The 24,633-nt window shown below is 34.9% G+C and overlaps 1 protein-coding gene across 1 annotated transcript; it reads right to left on the bottom strand.

Moving 5' to 3' along the window:
• Positions 1-11,042: 11,042 nt before the first annotated feature.
• On the bottom strand, positions 11,043-11,555 carry LOC108194692 (glycine-rich cell wall structural protein). Its single transcript, XM_017361644.2, has one exon. It carries the CDS (start codon positions 11,553-11,555, stop codon positions 11,043-11,045), a length of 513 nt encoding a protein of 170 aa, XP_017217133.1.
• Positions 11,556-24,633: the final 13,078 nt, after the last annotated feature.

Raw genomic sequence — 24,633 nt, 5'->3', positions numbered from 1 at the left:
CTAGCTTAGGACATTATCTCTTGTAGTGACCCGGTTGTTTGCATTCAAAAAAAAACATCTTGTGTATCCTCTAGGCTCTTTAGGCTTAGGAGGAGTATAGTTGTTGTTGTTTGCATTGTTGTAGGAATTCGAATTCCTTTGCCTTTGCTGTAGCTCGAAGTAGAAAAGTTACTCTTGTGGTTAAAAGTGTAGTTTTGAGAGTAATTTGGCCTTCCATTAGAGTTGAAAACTCTTTGTTGATTTTTTGATTTGTGGAAGCCTTTTCCATATCTTTGAGCTTTGCTTTGGAGCACACGACGAAGTTGTCCTGTTAATAAAGAGATTTCGCCTTCATCAAGATTTTTGAGCTCCTCGTTCAACTCTTTGTTGTTGTCATCATCATCGATTAATATGGCCTTGAGTGCCATATTTTTCTTCTTTTCTACCACTTTAGGAACGAAGATATCCGGAACATTGTCTTCCTCGTAAACATGAAGATTTACGAAGAGGTTGTCAATGTGATAATCATTGAGATTGTGCATCTCTTTGATTGTTGTAACTTTGACTTTCCAACTCGGAGAAAGAGATTTAAGTACTCGCCGATTCTTTTCATTTTGTGTGTAGTTCTTCCCGAGTTGAGCTAGTTCATCGACAATGCGAGTGAATCTCGTTTCCATGTCAATGATATTTTCTCCTTCTTGGAGTTTGAAGTTCTTGTACTCCGTGATTAGAGTATCCATTCGAGAATCTTTAATATCTGTGGTTCCTTCGTAGGTGACCACAAGTTTGTTCCACATTTCTTGTGCAGACTTGCAACTGTTCACACACTTGTATTCTTTTTCAGCAACTGCACTTGTGAGAATCATTTTAGCTTTGGCAGCGATTTTCATTCTTTCTTCCTCTTCGTGAGTATATTCACTCACTTTTTTCTCGAAGATAAGATCATCAATAATTTTGGTTGGAATGATAATGCCATCCTCTATAGCCATCCAAACTTTGACGCCTTGAAATCGAGCATAGATGCGGAATCTCGTTTTCCATGTTGCAAAGTTGGTGCCATCGAATAGAGGTGGTCGAGAGCTAGATAGACCTTCACCGCAACTAATGGTATTTAAATACACCATTTAGGATCACTGCTTGTTGTGCCTGTAGATATGAAAATCACTTGACAAACACGTTAAGCAGCACCGCTCTGATACCAATTGTTAGGTCTCGATTAAGGCATAAATTAAGCTATAAAGGGGGGTTTAATAGCTTAATGTCCAATTTAAAATTTATAATTGCCTTTTAAAAATATTTTCCAAGTTTTAAATATTTTGACCGTGTTGCTTAGCAATTATATGTGCGGAAGTAAAAGGCAAATATCACACGGTCGATTTTATCCTGGTTCGCGATGGAACAACCTCTAATAGATTCTCTCACCCCTAGTCCAGTCCCCGAGCTCCTCTCCGGACTCGAGATTTTTCACTATAAGAAAGATGTACTCCTTATAGCCGGCGGAGAAGCCTTTACAATCTAACTTTACAAATATTTATCTTGGTTCGTAATTACCCGTTACAACCTCACAATAAATGTAGAACCTGTACTTGACTTATCTTAGAACGTAACTTCCCGTTACTTCTTCAAAGTTGGTGTAGAACCTTGGTGTAGTCTTTGTATTCCTAAGCTTTTGTGGGTCTTGGATCTTAGGTCTTAGATCTTTGGTCTTTTCTTTTCTTCACGATGCGAAGACGACTAACTCCCCGTTAGTGCGTTTAGGACTTGGGTCTTAAAACAAGAATCACCTCACTTCACTTCACGTCACTGCAAAAAGTTTATGAAAGATTTGTTTTGAACTAGTATGTTACTGTACTAGTTCGGAAATGACAATAATATTCAAGCTAAAAATATTATAGTCAAGTAGAGTATACTTTCTTTGGATCTATAATATAAGATCAAGTATATGGTTAATTACTCCAAGGATGACTAATAGGGAGTAATTAAATGAGCCTTTTTAGTTAAGCAAATTATGCTTAAGGCTTCACAAGTATTCCTTCCTTCTGATTCAAATGTTTAATCAAGAAATACTTGGATTACAAAACTCCGTTTAGATATGTAAATGAGATCTCGGAGATTATAAGTCTTTCTTATCTTTAGCTTCTTCAAAGTTTAGCCAATATAACAACACTAGTGTTGCTAAACTTTATCTTTTGAAGCTTTAATGAGTAAAAGATCTTTTAGTCGTATATAAACTTCCCACACAACACGAAGGTGATAGATGGGAGATCGACGATTCTTTTCTCACAAATCACTTGAAGAGATAGAGTACTCTTTGAATCTTCGTTCAAATCTTTCGTCTCTATATAGAGATCAAGTACTTTCACGGATGTTCGTTTCTTTGTTCTCTTTTAAAGAGAAAGATATATCGTAGATATCTTGAACAAATCCGGATCTTTCGTTCTTGCTTGAAGAACCTTGTAGAAGAACTTAATAAAAGATCCAGAGAGTTTAAGCACAAAGTTCTAAAACAATTATGGTCGGTAAGACACAAATAAGAAACTAAAAATAACCACTTTAAGATAATACCCGGAAAACTTCGTCGGAAAAATTCGTCGAATGTTCGTCCGGATTTTGGCACTTGGATGAACTTTGGGCAGCCCTTACGAAGGCTTAAAAGTGGTGGTGGATGAGCTTGGTTGGTGTGTGAGAGCTTCTGTATCAAAACCTTGTGTCTATGGCTATATATCTTAAGTAAGAAGGTTTTGGAGAAGAATTATTTTAGAGAGAGAGTATAAACTTCTTTTGAGTATGCCATCTTAGATAGACAAATAAGAGAGTTAGATGATTGTTTTGGAGAAATTTGCATGGAACTTCTTTTGAGTATGTCTTCCCTTGATCCGAAAAATTCATTTGAAGCATTTGATCAAGGAAAACTTATAAGGTTTGCTAAGCTTTATCCAGCTGAATTTTCTGAGGTTAATCTTATGGAACTTGAGTGGCCTGTGTATACTTATTTTGAAGATGTCAGCCATGATCAGAGATTCGGAGAACTCGCAGGTATGCAAATAAAATGGTGGAAACTGCAAAGGATTTAGTTCATCCAACAGTATACAAACTTTTGAAGCTTGCTTTGCTATTACTAGTAGCAACGATCGGGGTTGAAACATCATTCTCTGCAATGAATATAGTTTAAAATCGGTTACGTAATCGAATTGGAGATGAGTGGTTGAATGATCTTTTAGTCAGGTATATTGAAAGAGATGTCTTTTGGACTATAAAAAATGAAGACATCATCCAACGATTTCAAAATATGAAATCACGGAGAGGTGTACTTCATCGTTAAAAATCAATATATATATATATGTGTATATATATATATATATATATATATATATATATATATATTCGCTCCCCCTGGAACTAAATCCTGGATTCGCCACTACATACCACACACACACACACACACCCACACACACACACACACACACACACACACACACACATATATATATATATATATATATATATATATATATATACACTATGTTACTCCGACTCAGGTAAGGAGCGTCGGACACAACACATATCCAAGTGTCGGACTTGGGAACTTTGAAAATTGGGGACACAGAGACACTTTCCTATTTTTGGACATGGGTACAGGGACACATCGTAGTATACTAATAAACAAGTATGTAAAATTTGATATTTTAACAAAAAGTAACAATAAAACTCAAAGTAGACATGATTTTGCAGGGGATTTTGCAAATGAAGCGTATTGTCTACTTCAATCCCATTATCGCTTCTTTCTTTTCTCTGACTCATATATGATTTTTAAATTGGTCAAAGTGTCCCCATTTAGTCAAAGGATCCGACACGACATAAATGTCGTGTCCAACTAATAAAGTATCCGATATGAGTACGCCAACCTAAATAGAAGAGTCGGAGTAACATAATACATATAGTCAATTGATTAAATACAAACTAAATCAGAATACAAAATATGCTATATTTCAAGATACATGCTCCTTCATGTCACTAAAGCTTGTTTTTTACTCTTTCCCCCAAAACTGCTTGGTGTAGTCTTTCCTCAAACATTATATACTTCTCGATATGAGTTACGAGTTGTACCCTGCTACTTTATACTTGAGTTGCTACACTTTAGTAATATGTGTGGTTGGTAAGAATGGGACAAAGCGGGAGTTAGATTGTGAAGAAATGAGTAGTATGGAGGATGGATTATTCCTTCTCAATTTGGTAGGTTTGAACTCTAGTTCAATTTGATAGGAATGAGATGGCGGGAGGAACTATTGAATAGTACATACAACCCCACTAGCCATTGCCAACTACTACATTAGTGTGTGGTCACTATATGTGTTTATAAACGTTAAATTTTCCATGTCTAACACAAGGGTGCGACACTGATAAATGCCAATGACCTCCTATTTTGCCTTCCACACTAACACACGTAGCTCTGATGTATCTATTAACGGAATCTATGCGATAGTCTACTTGAAATAAAAAAAAAAAATCATTCCAAAGCAATGTTACATAGAATATTCAACAAACAATAAATGTTGTTAAATCAGGCTAAAGTTTATAATCAACACTGCTAAATTAAACAACACTAACTCGAACAAGTATATGATTATTCCATTAATAACAGATGACAACACAACCAATACAATTGATAAAAAAGATGCGATAATTACAACTGTTAAAAAAATTGTAATTGCGACTAATTAACAGTATGTAGTGAAAACATTACCTTGGAGGTGGATGCAGAGGGTGAATGAGATCGAATGTACGGATGAGATGGACCATCCAGGAAGAAAACTGATCCAGCTCCATCATCCTGTACATACAAAATTTCATATAGATTTATATTAAAATCGTAAAAGTCACAACCCCATTTAGTACCGCATGAAAATACCTAGTAATTGATTGCTTTGATCTTTGAAAATCTGTGTGAACAACTTGCATTTTTGTATGGTGTCCTAGAATATAAGAAACATAGCAACTTTTTTTACCACGTTAACATGCCTACTTTTTTTTTGTCAGGGTCTACATACACGTAGATGAATTGTATCGAATGCAATAGCTGCCACAAGGGAATTCTTTCATTCAAGAAAGTTTATTTTCTAACTGAAGGTCATGCAAGATGGCCCCAGAAGCTTAGAAAATAAGACCTTAATGATTGAAAAGATAAAACCCATCTTCTATTCTTCCAAAAAATCCTGAAAAAAGAAACAAAACAAAACAAAACATAAATCAATACAAGAAAATCATATATATATATATATATAAACTTAATTAATGTAAAAAACATAATAAATCTAATAAAAATGAAATGAAAGGAAAGAATATAATAAAATAGAAGAAGTAAAATAATAAAGAAATAATAATTAATAAAAAAGAAATCTAACCAAAGGGGATTCCTTTGGTTAGATACATAAAACTTAATTATTAATCGAGGAGTAAAATAATAGACATTAAGACATAATCAAATATATATTATATAATGACCATCAAAATGGTAACACAAGCCATAAAAATGACACACAATCAAGAAATTAAATGCCATTAGAGGCACAATAATGTCATCAATAATGACCCCATTAAATGGTACTAAATATTCATAAAGAATATTTATCCTGCAATAGATTTGAAAGATCGCAGTTACCCATAAAATTAGCACATGAGATATAAAACATCAAAAAACGGTAATTCTGCAAAATCTATTGCATAAACATACAAAATTAGATTCCTACCAATTTATAAAATATTGCACATTAATATACATACATATATATTATATAAAAACAATGATAAAAATAAAACTAAATTGATAACATGCACCTAAAAACAAGTTAAAAACTAAAACTTTTAATTTAGAAGATCAAAACACACACTTAAAATACACACACATTCAAGAACACCAAAAACACATATCAAAATCTAAAATAGACCTGATTTAAAATAAAATTCCGGCTAGGCTAAAAACATGTAAGAAAATACCTCCATCTGATCTACAAAGTAATCTCAACAAAATTTAATAACCAGATGCAAATCCATTAATACGATCATCTAAAAATCTATGCAACTTTAAAATTAGGAAAGCAAATTATAAAATGATTTTATGAAATTGATATGCTATGATAATATATAGAAGACGAGCGAATCAAGCAATAAAACATACAACAAATATTTATCTATGATCACAACAAGATAATCGAGAAAAAAACATACCTTTGCAAAGAGACGGGGACATCATGATTACATATAATATTGGGAGAATAAACTTACGGAATTCAGAAATTAAGTCCATAAAGTCGCCATCAATAAACCGCGATGAGTATACCTTGAAGCGATCCCTTTTTGATAACTCATGATTTGATTCTATTCATGATCACACAGATCGATTGACCGCAGGATGCGTCGGGAATACGCGAGAGAAGGATTTGAGAGAGAGATTATCATGGTGTGAGTCGGGATAATTTTGAATATATATTGAATTATAATACCAATTGCAGCTGGATTGTCCTTCAGCGACGGAAAGAAAGCTTCTCCCAGAAGTTTTGAAATTCATCCGGTGCTCTCTTCTTTTTTTAACATGCCTACTTTGTTGCACATAACTACCTGATTCCAACATGAAACACACAACTTATAAAATGATCTTTTATCCATTCGAAGATTTTTAACATAGCCAGCAGGGCCTTCATGAATCAACATATATATATATATATATATATATATATATATATATATATATATATATATATATATATATTGATGTCGCTCCATCTTAAAAATCATGTATCATTCTCTCATGTTTTTCTCGTCAATTGAGAGAGAAACATAAGATGAAAAACAACATTGAACGATAAAATCATTCGCATCCATAGTATATATACTAATATAGCTTTCTTCTTCCGAATATGTTGAATCATAATCAACGGAAGTCGGGCCATGGCTACATTGAAACATAACAACAGAAAAAACCTAAAATTATAAATAGACAGCACATCAGTATACACAAGATATCGGCCTATAAAATCAACAATTCAGTCAGATTGTATGACTAATTTACATGATGAAAGCATAGAGATCGAAGCTGATACAAGTAGGTATTCGAGAGAGAGAGAGAGAGAGAGAGAGAGAGAGAGAGCGAACTAACCAAGAGACAGCTAATTGATTGATTGATTGAGAGAGAGAGAGAGAGAGAGAGAGAGAGAGAGAGAGGGTGCTAGAGAGCTAATTAGGAGAGAGAGTTCGTGCTAATTGGAGACGGAGATTGCATACAGGGAGAACAATTACTAGTGCAGATAGTATAGATAGTTTGTTTTGCCTTCCCTCGACATTTTAATTTGAGAAGGGAACGAATCTATACTGCTTGTTTTAAATGGATTGAATTTATTATTTTTGTATCCCAAACGGAATGGATGTGGATAACTCATTCAATTCTACTAGCCCAACCAAACAAGTCAATTATTCATTCAGCCCGGAATGACCATTCCATTCAGCCCAAAATCATTCTATTCACCCGAAGTGAACATAGCCTAAGACTTATAGCTTCTGCTTCTCGCGGTTGGAACCTGCCCTATACTATATTGCACCTAGGACGAACAAAGTTACCCCATTCGTCTCTTATTACACATCCTACACCCATATAGCCTGGTTCTTACATACACGCTACATCTGTATTTATCTTGACCCATCCTGCAGGTGGTTTACACCACTTGCGTTCCGTTACATGTTGATGTGCTGTACTGGTCTTCAACTCTTCCCTAACATGCTGTCATTCTGTTAACATGCTACATGCTTATGATCTTACACCAAAACTTGATGTGTTTACATGTTTCCATACCCAATTATTTCTCCTCTATGAAAGATTTCAACTCACCATCAAAATCTATTCTTTAGACCTTTCTGGAAAATCCTTTGCGTGACTGTCAAAATCGTCTCATTTGGCCAGACCATAAAAAGGTTGCTAAGTCTAGCATTATCCCGCACTTCTCCAGATAAATTACACTGGAACAATACATGAATATCGTCCTTCACATGTAATTGACACCAAGAACACTAATGATAATTTATCTTTTTTATATATATAAAAAATAACATTAATGTATTTAGATCAAACGGTTGTATATTAATAAATATATATAATAATTTATCTTTTTTATATATATGTTGTATGTGTTATTTTTAGAAAATCCGTTTTTTAGTTAGGAATCTAAAGATAATGTTTTATATTTAAAAAAAATAGTTGCTATTTTGTTCAATGTTATTTTTATAAAATTGAGTTTTTTAATTAGAAAATATAAAAAAAAAAGATGATAGTTTAAGTTAAAAAGGATAATTAATTATATATATAAGTAGGCCCATAATTCGTCCAAGAACCGACCGCCCAAACTCTTAATGTTTCGATTTTATTATTATAGTATAGATTTAGAAAGGTTTCATATTTTTTGACTTCAATAATAAGTTTGCACTTTCTTCAAATTATAATTTTATTTTTGAAGAACTTTTTGCCCGATAACACTTGTTTCTTTTTTACTTTGAGTATGAATTAAAATGATTAATTCTCACTTTTTTTTTTTTTATTTTCTTATTTCTAAAAATGAGTATAGAATTATTTTCAAATATTAATTAACATTAATCAAACTTTGTATTGGAATGAGTTAGTTACGCATTATATAAAGATAGAACAAAAATCAATAAGAAAATGCTAGGTACCCAGAACGCAAATCTAATTGATAATGTATGATTGGTTCCATATTACACTAATAAAAATGGAACCCCTTGTATAAGTATTAATTACCCAACTAAAATTAGTCATATGTGTGCCTAGTCATTTGGTAAGAAATTTGGAAACAGATTTTGGATACGTAGCATTAATCGATCAATAATATATCGCTTATTAATCCAAAATATCAAATATTGATTTTTGATAGAAAAAAATATTTTTATGTGTTTATGTTTGTGATAAAGAGTTCGACAGGCATTTAAGACATTATAAAATATACATTTATATATTATATTAAATTTTTTAAATAATATTTTATAATTTAGGTATTTATTTAAAAACAATATTTTTTTTATTAAACTATAGGTTTAATGACCTTTTAACCCTCGAAGTTTGGATGGATGTTCCGATGCGGCCTCGATGTTTAAAGTCGTTCGATTCAACCCTTAAAGTTTCGCTATTGTATCTTTTAGCCCTTTTTTCAAATAACAGTATATAACGGAAGATAAACTTGACAATTCATATTCAGGGTAAAGTTTTGACGTACCTTTTAACCTAAAGTATAGATCTCCCTTCCTTTTAACCTCTAAAAAATACATTAAAATATATTAGATATTCTTTTCAACCCTCGATGTTTAATGCCCCTTTTAATCCTCACGTGTGAAATGTCAACTTTGTCCACCCCGTTATATACCGGTATACGCCATAAGGGTTAAAAGGTACATTCGAAAAATTTGGAGTGTTGAATCAAACGACTTTAAACAAATTTGGAGGGTTGAATTGAACGACTTTAAACATCGAGGCCGCATCTGAATATTTCTCCAAACCTCGAGAGCTAAAATATCATTAAGCCTAAACTATAGACATAGTATCGGCTCGATACCTAAATTTGGGGATGACTAAAGTATATAGCTTGACCACACTAAACTACTCTCAACCCATTTTAAAAACAATATTTTAAAAATAAGTTATAAAACTCTAAAACTACCTAAAATGAACCGTATGCAGTTAAGGATGGAAGGAATCACTGCACCACCTCTCACCTCTGCAGAGCCCGGAAGGCTTGTCCAAGTCAAAGTACGTAATGGGTTTCTGAGTACACATTCAGACAGTACTGAAACAGGTGCCTATAAATGCTCCCAGCTGGCTGCATGTTTTTGCCTTGACATTTTTAAATCACTCACTTGTCAATGACAAATTTATCCAACGTCATTTTCTCTGAGGTTTTGTCCACATCAATCTGATTTTAATGCATAATTATTCCTGATCTTGTCTGATTTAAAAATCCAAAGAATACTGAGTATTTTTATCTGAGAATTAAGGAGTATGAAATTGCAGAAAAGTGTTTGCATGCTGTATCATTAGTCAATTTAACAAGGGCATGTCCTTGTAGTTCAATAACAAGGACACAGACAAAATGGTAAATATAAATTTCTTTCTTCTCTTCTTTCCTTTCTCAGAGCTTTTAACTACAATGCTCATTCATTTATATATAAGGTGAGTTCTTTCTGCAGATACTTACTATGAAAAAACAGGGTGTTTAAAGATTTTGTTTCGAGAGTATGGCAACGCCTTCAAAATCAGTTTTCGAGAGCTCTACGATGTTATTGCTCATTTTTGGCCTAGTTCCTTTGATTTTTGCTCGTCCTCTCGACTTGTCTCTGGCTTCCTCAGCTTCGCCTTCTCGTCTCCTTATGGAAACACAGGGGAGAACTGCAACGAATACTGTCGCGATCTCTGCCACCGCCACGGCTAAGGCCTCCACGTTTACGAGAAAAGACGGAGGTTTTCAAGCTGTGGCGCACGATGTCCCCAGTGGTCCAAATCCAGAGTCCAACTAGTAAGCAAGAGGAACAGAGGACGGGAGTCTGTGTTTTGGTTGATTAGTGAGCTTCTGTATGTGTTAATTACTCCATTTGCATGGAAATATTTGACTTTTTAGTGGGGGTAATTACTGAGATTTAATCAACTATTTTTGTCATGGAACTTGTATTTTATGCTCTTGTATATATTAGATCTACAGACTGCAGTGTCACAGCGCTAAATCGAACCATTTACCACTTGTGAAACAAAAAGCATGGTAATGCTGGTCAAGTTATAGATGAGAATGAGAATAGGTGAAAAAATATTTATTAATTTCGATGCATCAAGCTACTTAGTTAAATTGTTTTCATCGAAATCCTAAAGCATTTGGATCATACAAACGAAAAAGGATACCTGACATTATTCATAAATCATAACACATGGACAAAAATTTGAAGCAACACGTCGATAAACATAGGGAAAACATTATGCTCATTATTACTTTATATATGTAGTGTGAAATGTGAATGTTGTTCTACAAGTGACCACCAGAGGCTCCTCCAAAGCCACCAAAGCCTCCACCCCCGCCACCACCTCCACCTCCACCTCCTCCTCCGCCTCCGCCAGCTCCAAAACCACCTCCTTGTCCGAATCCGAATCCTGAACCCGAGCCTCCCCCTCCACCTCCGCCTCCACCGCCACCTCCTCCTCCACCGCCAGCTCCAAAACCTCCTCCTTGGCCAAATCCATATCCTCCACCCGAGCCTCCACCACCTACAAAAGGACCAAAACCACCTCCCTGTCCAAATCCTCCACCAAATCCACTGAATCCGCCAAATACACCACCTCCTAGACCTTCACCTCCTCCACCACCACCCGAACCTCCCCCAAATCCACCACCTCCACCACTTAATCCTCTCCCAACACCACCACCCCCTCCCTTACGTCCCAAAACACCATTCTTCTCATCTCCAAAAACTCCAACTCCATTGAAAACCAACAAAACCACCAAAGCACCAACACCAAACTCCTTGATCTTAATCCCCATACAATCTTATTTCATAAACACCACTAATCCTTTCACTATTAGCACCAATGCTTATAAATACTATTCACTCACTTAATCATGCAAACACCTCTATCACACTTGCACATAACCACTACATATATATATAGCTAAATTGTCATTAGAGTTAAGGTAAACCAAAATCACAAGCATCTTCATAAAATGCATTTAGTACTATAAATAGACCCCATGATATGCTAGTGGTAGGTCCTGTAAGAACCCAACTGCTGATCAGATGCCCTGATTAGCTATTGTTGGTCTAGATTGAATTAACTATAAGTGGTTAGCTTTCTTCTTTTCTTGAAAATAAGTTCATTTTTGTTTACACATGGTTAATTATCAGCGTGGAATAACAAATATTATATCTAGAATTGTAAAGTCTCCAACAGTATTATTATTCAATATCCTTTTGTACGTTTGAATATACAGAGGAACCATAATATAAGTATACATACAGGCTTAATAATGTGTTGAAATTATAATACGTGTTTTTTGCATCTCAAAATTACGTGTAAAAAGTTAAAACGACTCTTATTTTAAAACAGAGAAAATATTAAACAGCGGAAACTTGTGAGATGTTTTCCATGAATCATATTCCACAACTAGTGTGATTTATTTGAAACTCTCTATGCTGCCTGTGCAGTGTTTTCAAAGATATGATGCGCGTTTTAGCCAAGATTAGTATCACGTACTACTGTACTCGTAATAATCATGACTATACTTTCTGCTGATTAATTTCGATCAGTTACACTCTAAACTTAGTCCTCAGATCATGACTTTAAACAATCTGCTACAACCTGTTTGTTGTTAATTCAGGGGTGGAGGCATTAAGGGTCGAGAAGCAGCCATCGACTACCCTGAAATCCAATAATTTAATAATTATATCTCAAATTTCATATATATAGCTACTTTAATTGTTGTTGCATATATATTAGTAGGTACATCAAAAAAAAAGTAAGAAGTTCGAATTTTAAATTCTCCACCCCCTCCCCCTAAAAAAATCTACTCTCTTTTTTCAGTTAGTATAGCTATTTTTGGAATATTTATAGCCTTTTTTTTTATATAAACCTATTTATTCATCTTTATAAAATTGGGACTTAATTAACTCTTTTGTTAAAACACGTCCTAAAAGAATTCTTTTGGACAAAATAATAATGTTGCCCCTGACCAAACATCTTCTCGGGAGATTTATTTGTTCAGGGGCGGAAATTGACCTCCTGCCTTTTGTGTGTGGTTGGCTCAAAAATGAACTCTAATGACGGGCATCATGATATCGGTGGTTGTAAGAAGATCCACTTGTGTCGTTGTGTATGCTCGTCGCAGTAGGGAACTTGAGGGCTCTTGGGCACTACAAAAAAGTGTGCACTTCGATTGTGACCCAGGTCAGGCGGGACTACCCGCTAAGTTTAAGCATATCAATAAACGGAGAAAAAAAACTTACAAGGATTCCCCTAGTAACGCAAGTGAACCGTGAATAACTCAGCTTGAAAATTGAGTAGCTACGTGTTCAAATTGTAGTATGGAGAAGCGTGTTCAGTGACAGGCCGGGCACAAGTCCTTTGGTAGGGGTCGCCAGAAAGGGTGAGAGCCCCATCGTTCCCGGACCATGTTGCACCACGAGGCGCTGTCTACGAGTCGGGTTGTTTGGGAATGCAGCCCCGATAAAAAGCAAACAAATATAGAGTGGAGTTCCAAGACCAAAAAATCTACTTCTTCTTTTCATGACCAACAAATTCAGATAAATCTAAATGTTTTTATATTGTCTTTGCAATTTATATATATGAATGAACAATGATGTTTATTATTAGGATTTTTAATTTTATATTCCGATTATTATATTATGCATTGCCTGATTTTATATTTTTGCAAATATGATAAGTACAAGGTTGTATAAAATAGTTTTAGAAGCACAAATTTTTTTTGGCTCACCCTGACTTGAAATTCTACCTCCGCCACTGTGTTAATTAACGATTGTGTCATTTTAGATGATATTGTTTTGATGCCTCGCTTAATCTTTAGTGCTTGATTCTTTCTTTCTTTCCTCCTTTTTTCTCTCCCTCTTTATTTCTTCATCTCTGTGGATTTTTGTCTTTCATCTGGGTTTTATTCTCAATCATTAAAGTTTTATTTGCTAAATTTTCGGGGTAATCTCTGCATGACTTTTGGTTAGTCGATAAATTTTTTTGAATAAAAGTAAAAAACTTTCATCTAATCAGAGGGCATGTCGAAATGTCTCACAAGAAATTAGATAAAATTTTAATGTCTTGAAAAAGAATACTTGAACAAAAACAAAATCCACGAAACTAAGAAGAAAGGAGAAATGTATGAAATAAGCTCTTCCGATTTTTCGATATTATATTTTGGTATAATTCACTAATGTGAAAGTCTTATAAAAAAATGGATAATTTCTTATAGTCGTTTCTTATCTGAAAACAAGTACTCGTACAATCGTACTCTATTCGGAGTCGGGACAGCGTAGTAAAATTGACCGTGCGCAAATGAAATGCATGCTTCTTATCGTAGTGGTTGTGCGGGTTGCACGTAACCCGCCAACCCGCACAACCTGCCTAACCCGTCAAACCCGTCATCCCCGGTTACGGTTCTTCTCTTTGTAAGCTCGGCATGGCCCGACACGCCTTTGCAGTCGTGCCGGTTATGGGTCCTCTGAAATCATCTCGGACCGCGGTTGATCCTGCCCGGCCGGCCATCTTTACTCCTTATGTACCTGACCTATATATTTAGATTTTACTCGTACCCCATAAATATGAATATGCTGGAGGGACTTATATGTTATATTTTTTTTAATTAATCACGAGTTAATTGTATCAGCTACATTTGAATTTGAGTGGTGGTGGTAGAAATCGAGGTCGTAGTGGCTGATATCGGGAATTCGATATAAAGGTGGTGGAAGAGGTGGAGGGGAGGTGGTTGAATCAGTGGTATTTGTTTCAGGTGGAGGTCGTGTGGGGGCAGAGGTCGAGAATTTGAGATGAAGGTGGAAGGAGAGGTGGATGAATTAGTGGTATTTGTTTATTGGTGATATTTTAGTTGGGTTTGTAGTTTATATAATAAGAGAGTTTATAATAAAAATAAGACTCTCTCTGTATATATATGCTATTATATACTTATATATAATAAGCGTAAGGAATATAATTTGATCGTACGGTTTTGTTATTACCAAAAATTTATCATCCGCCGGATAATATACAGAATAAATAAGCACTGATAGATTATATAAAATAATATAAATAAACTGATATCTACTTACACGTTTATAATTTTTTTCTAATCCAAAACAAATTCTGTCTTTTACATGTTTATGATTTATTTTTTAAATCCAAATCAAATATTACCAACTAATTTTAATTTAGGAAGCATTCATATAAATCAGACCATTACAAAATTAATTTTATCTAATATATTTTCTTAAATACATATTAAACAAGATAATATTATTCATAATATTAAAATTAATAAGACATATTTAATCCCTACATATTAAATAGAAAAGGATATATTTTATAAGAAATTATTGCTTGACTGACATATGCGGGTAAAAAGCTAATTTGGTCATAAGTGTGATTATAGATGGAAGTCCAGACATGACTAGTGTAGCACTGGATGTTCTTGTCTTCTGCTTGCATGTTTATTATTATTTTTCTTAATTCAAAACAAATTATAACTACCAATTTTAATTTTGGAACCATATAAATTTTTAGAAAAATAAATAAATTATATTAGATATTATAATTTTAATATAAAACACATTTATAAATATAATCTAATAGAAGTTCGTGTCACATATATAAAACTCGGTCATAAGAATACATATCAAAACATAAAATTAAGAGAAAGAGGTGAAGATACCGTAATAAAAGTTATGTTACATATACAAACCTCCCATACAAATACAAATCAACCAAAAATATTATACGGATAAAGATCTTCAACTTCCGCCGAAACACTACAAGCTTCCAGACATAAATGTGGTCAAGATCTTGAACCTAAACAACTCCACCTCACACTCATAAACTTTTCCTCTCATCTTTATATTATTATATAAATTTTTGTTAATATTAAAATATGAATGTGTTAAAGACTCAGAGAGATAAGAACAAAAATACGATTTCATGAACACTATATAAAAAATATATCAAAGAATTGACTGTAATAAATGATGTCGCGAATAATACAATAATACTACTAAATGAGCACGAGTCAAAGGACAAAAATAAGACGTGATCAAACAACCAGACAAGATTTAGTACAGCACAAGTAGTTCTTACTTAAAAATATAAATAAATAAATTTTTTCAACATTTTTAATATATTAAAAAAAACTATAATATTATTAAAAAGCCCCCGCGCATTGCATGTGTTATAAACTAGTACTATTAAAGTCTGTACTTGGGCCGAATTATAGGCCACCTTAAATAATCAATTATATTTTTTAACTAACTTTTTATATTTTCTAATTAAGAAATTCATTTTTCTAAAATGACATTGGCAAACTTAGCAACTATCATTTTTAACTAAAACACAATATATTTCAAATTCCTAACTAAAAATATGATTTATAAAAATAACACATGCAACATACATATTATAATAATAATATTATTATATATATAATTTTAGATAATTTAGTTATCAATAATTAAATTATAAATTTTTAAATATAGGCGAAGGCTAGCAGTATTAATAGGAGAACCAATAAGTAGCCACCGTAATTAGCTACAAAGAATAAGTAGCCAACGTTGTTGCTAGCTTGTGGATTTGAGTTTATGTCCAGAGTGACGCTTCGAATCCCTGCGCTAATTTATCTTCTACAAATACTACCGCTTTCGTAGGTCGAAATTTTCAAATTATTAATTAGTGCAGCTGCAACCGTATACACGTACTATAAACATTTAAGTGACGACTTTTTTTGGTCTTTTAAATGTCTGCTATATATCTTTTAAATAATGTAAATATATGCGCCGCCGATGTAGATTCCGCTGGATTTCATCGGATTAATGTGAACCACAAAATGTAGTTCCAAAGGCACCAACATGTACGTACCATGTTACGCATCGTTCCAAACGTGCACTGATACCAGTTGTTGAGTATACAACAACGAAAGCAAAACCCAAAATCGAATAAACAAGGATAAGAAAATAAACGACAATCACAAAGATTAACATAGTTCTGAAAATCCTACTCCACAGACCACATTAATTTTATTGATCTCTCACAATTTTGTTGTGTTGTGATTTTACAATTACACGAGAGTGTTTATAAGAGAAGAAACTAGCCTAATCAAGATAGGAGTATAACTTTGAAATACCTAACTCTAATAGGAGTCCAATATTTCTAACCAAATCATAATCCTATTCCGAATCTGACTCCACAAACCCAACAATTTGTTAGGTGTTGTCCCACATCGGTTGTGGGAGGGGCAGAAATCTAGAATATAAGCAGTCAGAACAACTCCAATAGTATGAGGCCTTTTGGGAGATGCCCAAAAGCAAAGCCTTGCGGGCTAGGCACAAAGCGGACAATATCGTACTATTGTGGAGTTAGGCTCGCTTAGCTAGCCCAAAAAGTGGTATCAAAGCCAGGTTGGAACGATCCGTAACAATCTCAAGTAGGCTCCAGAACAGGCCTAGAAAAAGGCAGATGGGCTACCCAGAATGGGCTTAAGGATAAGGCAACGGGCCTTCTAGTTTGGGATTAGGGGGACCTAGATGGCCAGACGGACTTCCAGTATGGTTTTAAGGGGGAGCCCGATCACATGTCAGGTGGCGAAATTCGACAGTTGTTGAGCCCGATGTGTGAAGGGGGAGATTGTTAGGAGTTGTCCCACATCGGTTGTGGGAGGGGCAGAAAGCTAGAATACAAGCAGTCTGAACAACTCCAATAGTGTGAGGCCTTTTTGGAGGTGCCCAAAAGCAAAGCCGTGCGGGCTAGGCACAAAGCGGACAATATCATACTATTGTGGAATTGGACTCGTTTAGCTGGCCCAACAGTCCTTGCATACCATCAAAGGCCTCAATCTAATTTTATTTTTAGAAAGTAACTCAAAAATTTTAAACTTCACTTGTCATTTTTTACCTATATTATATGCGTGTATTTGGCTGGCAGAAGTACCTGCTTATTTTAAGTAGAAGCTCAGTTCAGAAGCCTAATAAATGTGTGGAAAAAAAAAACAAGCCACTCTTTATGGGTTTTAAAAGCCTGAATTGAGAAGTTTGAAATCCTACCTTCTTTCTTCTGCTTCTTATCTTATCCACTAACAGAAAAACCTATATCCATTCTAACACAAGCTTGCGGTCATATTCGTGTTTCTTTCTCAGCATCGTTCTTTGCAGGTTTCTTTAATTCTGAAAATTATTCTTTCAATATGAACTCACTCCGATGTTCTACTCAGCTCGTTCTATCAACAAAACTTTTTATATTCTTCTCAATTTGGACATAATCCTCGCTCAGCTTGCTCAGGCAGTTTCAAACCCCTTTCAGCTACTCTGTTTTGTTTTTGGTTACATACAATTCCAATGGGGTACTTGTTTCGATTTATGCTGGCACTTGTGTAATAAAGAGGGGCGGGGAGAGTTATAGGAATCTGATGAGGGGTTAGTGTAGTAAAAAGCATAGAGGTAGATTTGGGACAATTTTGATGTTTTTAGTTGTATGTATGTTTCTCTCCTCTTTCAATCTCGTACTCTTATGTACTCTAATCCTTAATGCAACATCCCACATTGATTTAATAAAAGAGTATTTGGGCTTTTATAAGAACAATTAAATAACTAATATATACCAATTTGCTAGCACTTTTGGGCCGACCTGTGGTGGATTGTTGGGTCCGGTATGTATCTAGTTGTGGGCTGGGGATTTTATAAATGGTATCAGAGCTCTACCCGGCCAAAAGTGCAAAGGCATTGTCCGGGTTTCGTAAGTTTATGTGTGAATGTGACGAGGACCTCATAAGAGGGGGTGCTTGTAACATCCCATATTGATTAGATAAAAGAGTATTTAGGCCTTTATAAGCACAATTCGAGACTTTGTTGGAGTTATTATTATGGGGTTTCACACTTTATTATCCAGTATGATTTTGGGTTTGCTAATTTATTATATTTCCGAATAAATTTAGACTTGTTTAATTGTTTAGCTACATTATAAAACTGGGGTGTTATATTTGGCATCAGAGCTTAGATTATGATTCTGTATACTAGCCTGTAGGCATTTGACCTGTGAGCTTTGGGTTGAGTTCGTATGGGTAGAAGTAAGATTTTTGATATAACCCTGTGATATTTACCCCAACATGTGTGTGTGTGTGTGTTCTCATAATGAATGATGTAGGATGCCGCCTTGGAGGGATTCCGCGAGAAGTGATTCGGGGACAACAAATCGTGACGGAGAGGAACACTTTCCTCCACATGGTTAGGGAGGTAGCTAATCAGCAAAGGCAGAATCCTAATGGTAATGTGCCAAATCAAGAAGTCCAGACTATGTTCGACCGTTTTATGAAGCAGCACCCAATTGTTTTAATGAAGCTAAACACCCGATGGATGTTGAGGCATGGATTGATCACATAGAAAAGATATTCTGAGTCCTGAATTGTTCCGAGGAGGAGAAAGCTCGCTTTATTATTTACCGTCTTGAAGGGGATGCTAGTACTTGGTGGAAGTTAGTGGTGGATTCTCATGCAGCTAGTTATGAGGACACTCTCACCTAGAATGTGTTCAAAGCACAATTTGATTAGAGATGTTTTCTTGCTAGTGTTTGTGTGGAGTATGCTCGTGCGTACCAGAGTATTGCTCAAAAGGAGGATGAATATGTGACAGATTTCCAAATTCGATTTCAGAGGTTGAATATTTATTCTCGGTCTATTGCTGGGAACATGAAGGATAAAATCATGAAGTTCAAGTGGGCTCTGTAGGCTTCAATCTGAAATCATATTATTGCAAATCGCTACACCACTATGGACATCTTGGTTGATAGTGCCAGAGACTAGGAGCTTCATCAAGCTGATTTTCGTAAACAAAAGGACATGTAGGGCCAGAAGAGGAAGAAAGATGATGATCCACCCAGATTCCAATATAAAGGCGGATCTTCGGGAGGATTTAAACAAAACAATTAGAGGTACGATACCCGCATCAGCAGAAAAATAGGAATCAAGGGAATCAGCAAAGCAAGTCAGGAGGTCAAACTTGGAATCATAATGGAAGAAGGTCTGCTTGTGTACACTATGGGCAAATTCACAGTGGTGTTTGTAACTGGATTTGAAGAGCATGTTTCAACTATTGTCGTCAAGGTCATACCATCCGGGACTGCAACGCACCGTTGTAAAAATTCGGGGACTAGAACAATAATTTACAGTATGGGCAAATTTACAGTCTTATTTGACACTGGTGCTACACATTCATTTGTTTCCACATTTTAGGCTAAACATCTATGCACACCTACTGTACTATTGTCTGAATTTTCTATCACTAACCCTATGGGGTTAAATATGTCTGTGAATGTTCAATACCTTGAGTGTGTGGTTAGACTCGAAGATAAGGAATTACCTGTTGATCTCTTACCTATTCCGATGCGAGATTTTGATGTTATTTTGGGGATGGATTGGTTGGAACAACAGAAATCTACTATCGATTGTCAACGGAAGAAGATAACTTTTGGGAATCCAAATTCACCTTAGTTCTAGTTCCAAGGTTCTAAGCTTAATTCTCTGGGAATATTTATTTCAGCTATTAAGACATGGAGGATGATTGCACATGATCGTGAGGGATACTTGGTTCATACTGTTGATTCTTCTATGGAGAAGACTAAACTTGATGATGTCAGTATGGCTCGTGAATTTCCTAATGTATTTTCAGAAGATTTGGACGGATTACGACCACACAGAGATGTGGAATTTTCTATTGATTTGTTACCAGGTGCGCAACCAATTTCAAAGGCTCCGTATAGAATGGCTCTACTTGAACAACAAGAGTTAAAGTAATAGCTGTAGGAATCACTTGATAAAGGCTTTATCAGAGCTAGTGTTTCATCATGGGGAGTACTAGTATTATTTCTGAAGAAGAAGGATGGTTTGATGAGGCTTTGCATTGACTATCGAGAGTTGAATCGAATTATAGTGAAGAATAGGTACCCACTACCCTGGATTGATGATTTATTTGACCAGCTACAAGGGGCAAAATATTTCTCGAAGATTGATCTTCGAGAAATATTTTTCAAGTTGACCAATGCACCAACAGTTTTTCTGGACTTGATACATAGGGTATTAAAATATTTTCTTGACAAATTTCTGATCTTTTTATATTGAAGACTTCTTAGTGTACTCAAAGACTAAAGAGAACATGTGGAGCATCTTAGAGTGGTATTGGAAACATTACGGGAGCACAAATTGTATGCAAAGTATAAGAAATGTGAATTTTGGCTTGACCAAGTTACCTTTTTGGGACATATTTTATTAGCACATGGAATCAAGGTGGACCCTGGAAAGGTTGAGGCTATTACTAACTGGCCAAGACCTACCACTGTGACGGAGGTGAGGAGTTTTCTAGGGCTTGCTAGCTTTTATCGACGATTTGTTGAGGGTTTCTCGACCATTGCTATGCCATTGATGCAGTTGACTCAAAAAAAGAACAAATTCATATGGACTGATGAATGTGAGGCTAGTTTTGATGAATTGAAGAAGAGACTTGTGACATCTACAATGTTGACTCTACCTTCTGGAATGGGTGGTTATGTGATTTACAACGATGCTTCAAAGAAAGGACTTTGTTGTGTACTGATGCGGCATGGGAAGGTGATCGCCTACGCTTCGAGGCAACTAAAAACTTATGAGGTGAATTATCCGACACATGATTTGGAGCTGGCGGTCGTGATTTTTACAATAAAAATTGGCAAAACTATTTGTATGGTGATAAACGTGAGATATTTAATGATCACAAAAGTCTAAAGTACATTTTACCCAGAGGGAGCTTAACATGAGGCAAAGGCTGTAGATTGAGCTATTGAAAGATTATGATGTGAGTATTAGGTATCATCCAGGGCAGGCTAATAAGGTAGAAGATGCCTTGAGTCGGAAGAACTTTGGTAATTTGACAGGATTCATGACACAACAAAGACCTCTTCAGCTTAAGATTGAGAAGTTTTGCTTGGAGTTTTATATCATGATGCAGTTGGTATGGTGGCAAGTATGCATGTGGAGCCTAGTCTTATCTCCATGACTAAGACAGCTCAGGATGGTGATGGAGATTTGTGGTACCTTATACAGAACATGAAAGCTGGAAAACAACTAGAACTTCGCATTGATGATCAGGGTATTGTTTGGATGGATAACCGATTATGTGTGCCCAATAACAAGGAACGTAGGGAGGAGGTGATGGAGGAAACTCGTCGCTCACCATTTTCAATTCATCCAGTGGAACAGACTTTGTTGGAGTTATTATTATGGAGTTTCTGACTTTATTATCTAGTATGATTTTGGGTTTGCTAATTTATTATATTTTTGAATGCATTTGGACTTGTTTAATTGTTTATCTCTATTATAAAAGTGGGGTGTTACACCTAATCAGCAATCGTTTTCATATACTAATTCACACTTCATTTCTTGTATTACAGCTAGGATGTGGTTTTCTATTTGTTTGTGTACCTTGAAAGTTTGACAGAGGACAGAGCTTCTTTAATGAAATATGAACTTGTGGATTCTATTTTTGTTTAGTCTATTTGTTTGCTTTTGTAATTGTTGTCTGACTTGTTTCAGTTCCTTATAATGCCTGAAGGTTCTGTCAATTCTTTTGTTGTATAAAGAATTGCAAAATTAGCTGGGCTTTCTTTACATATTCTGTGTCATTTTGCCAGATTAATTCAGTTGTCATTTCTTTACTGAACCCCTGATTTCCGTAAATTCTAGCTGCCTCAGAACTTATGTGAATACTATAAAGTTGGCCCCTCTGAAAAATATTTGTGCGTGATTAATAGGCTTTTAGTAGTTGTGTGATTAATATGCTGTTTGTAATAATTATGTAGATGGCAGCGTTGAAGTGGACAAAAGATTTACATTCACTGTTTGTTGAATTATGTGTTACTTTGGTAATCAAGGGCAATCAGATTGGGTCTAATTTAAGAAAAGAAGCTTGAATTACGGTGCATATAAAGGATTGACCACACAAAAGGATGGGGTGTGCACTCAAGAGCATCTTAAGAATCACTAGGAAAAAAATGAAAGATGAATATCAAACTTTAAAAAAGCTAAAATTTTTGGATAGTGGCTTGGGCTGGAATGAGACTACAAAAATGATTGAGGCAATGGAATTATGGTGGCTACAAAAGATACAGGTTATTCCCACTTGATCTCTTACGTATATTGTGGTTTGGGCTTTAATACGAGTGCTTGATTATTCATAAAAAAACTTTAAGGGTGAAACTCTTTTTAAGAAGTCTAAATGAAATCTTCCACTATTTGTTTGCTATGCAGCTTATGTCTTTCATGTTACTATGTTTACTGAGTTGTTGCTGGATATCAACTCCAATCTACCTTCCACTGAAAGCTTATAGTTGTGTATGCCTTACTAGTAGTAATTACAGTGGTTTGATTAAAGGTGTTCGCTTATAGACTAATCTATTATTTATCATGAGTAAAAATGAGGTTAGTTCTAAAACTTTCTTTTTAAGATTAAGATCTTTCTTGCCGTTAACAAAAGTCTGTTAAGGAGAGTTTGCGGTTTTCTGAGCCATTTGGAACTAACGTTGTTGAGCTGATAATTGATACAATAAAGATTTTTAGGAATTTGGCCATTAGACAGATATATCATCGTTTTTCTTATGTTTGATGATATATCATATGCAAATATAAAGAGGTAGGGAATTCAGTTACCACCTCTGATAAATTCGTGGAAGTACACATCTTATTGAGTATAATAACTGGAAACACTAGTTTCCAAATTATGCAAGTTGAATGCATCATACTTGGTGTTTAACTTTATGTTTCTGGCTTCTAAAGTCTCAACTGTCACTCAATTATTCGGCATTTTCATTCAGTTCTAACTGCAATATGTCGAATGACCAGGGATTACATAACTCCAGCTACAAATTTTAATGATGAAGATGCATTTCATAAACCTCAAGATAGTAAATATTATCCACATTTTAAAGTAAGTTCCGAAGAGATGTAGATTTTCAAATTTATCTTCAAGGATATATAATTAATACATACTTATTATTATTTTTATTTCGTGTTTGGGATGCCATCGGAGCTATCGATGGAACACATATCAATGGGCATTTGGTTCATATTTAAAGAGAACGGTTAACGGGAATCAGAACAAACAACTGGAAAGGTGGAGCGCATGATAGTCATATTTTAAATGAGGCCAGGACTAAACCCGAACTTAATTTTCCACATCCAACTGGAAATATATATTATCTTGTAGATGCGGGATATGAATACAAAAAAGGATATATGGCCTTGTATAAGGGTTCAAGTATATGACCTTATATACAAGATTTTTTTTTCGTGCTAATGGTACTGCGTGTCAACCTCGAAATACGAAAGAAAGATTTAATCATCAACATTCTTCCTGTAGAGTGGTTATTGAACGTACTTTTGGAGCGTGGAAGGCCAAATTTGCTATTTTAGCAAATATGCCTATTTACAAAATAACTGGTGAACAAGAAACTTATATCTTGAAAATGCGACTTCAGCCCCTAATCCTAGTTAGGGAGAATCTGATAGAGAAGGGTACCGGGATCGTAGTTGGAGTGCAAAGCGTGATGAAATTGCTATAAATATTCCTTAAGTGCTATACTGTTTTTAGTTGAATTATCCATATTTATTATTTTGTATTTTAGTTTATTAGCAAGTTTATCTATTATCAATCCAAACTCTTTTAAAAATAATATTATTATAATGTACCTAACACTGCATGAACTTATAAGTCAAATTATCCAAACACTAAAAAAACTTATAAGCAGGGACGTATCTAGGATTTCAATCTCATGGGGGCAGAGTATATAATTTCCAAATATTATAATAATATGTTTAATACATTTCATAATTGTTCCCTACGAGA

Source organism: Daucus carota, chromosome 7, assembly GCF_001625215.2.
Source record: "Daucus carota subsp. sativus chromosome 7, DH1 v3.0, whole genome shotgun sequence".
In the NCBI taxonomy this organism is placed as follows: Eukaryota; Viridiplantae; Streptophyta; class Magnoliopsida; order Apiales; family Apiaceae; genus Daucus; species Daucus carota.
This window is presented reverse-complemented; position numbering and strand designations above follow the sequence as displayed.

Bases quoted from the DNA above. Each gene is read 5' to 3' on its own strand.
- LOC108194692 (XM_017361644.2), bottom strand. From the start codon at position 11,555: ATGGGGATTAAGATCAAGGAGTTTGGTGTTGGTGCTTTGGTGGTTTTG.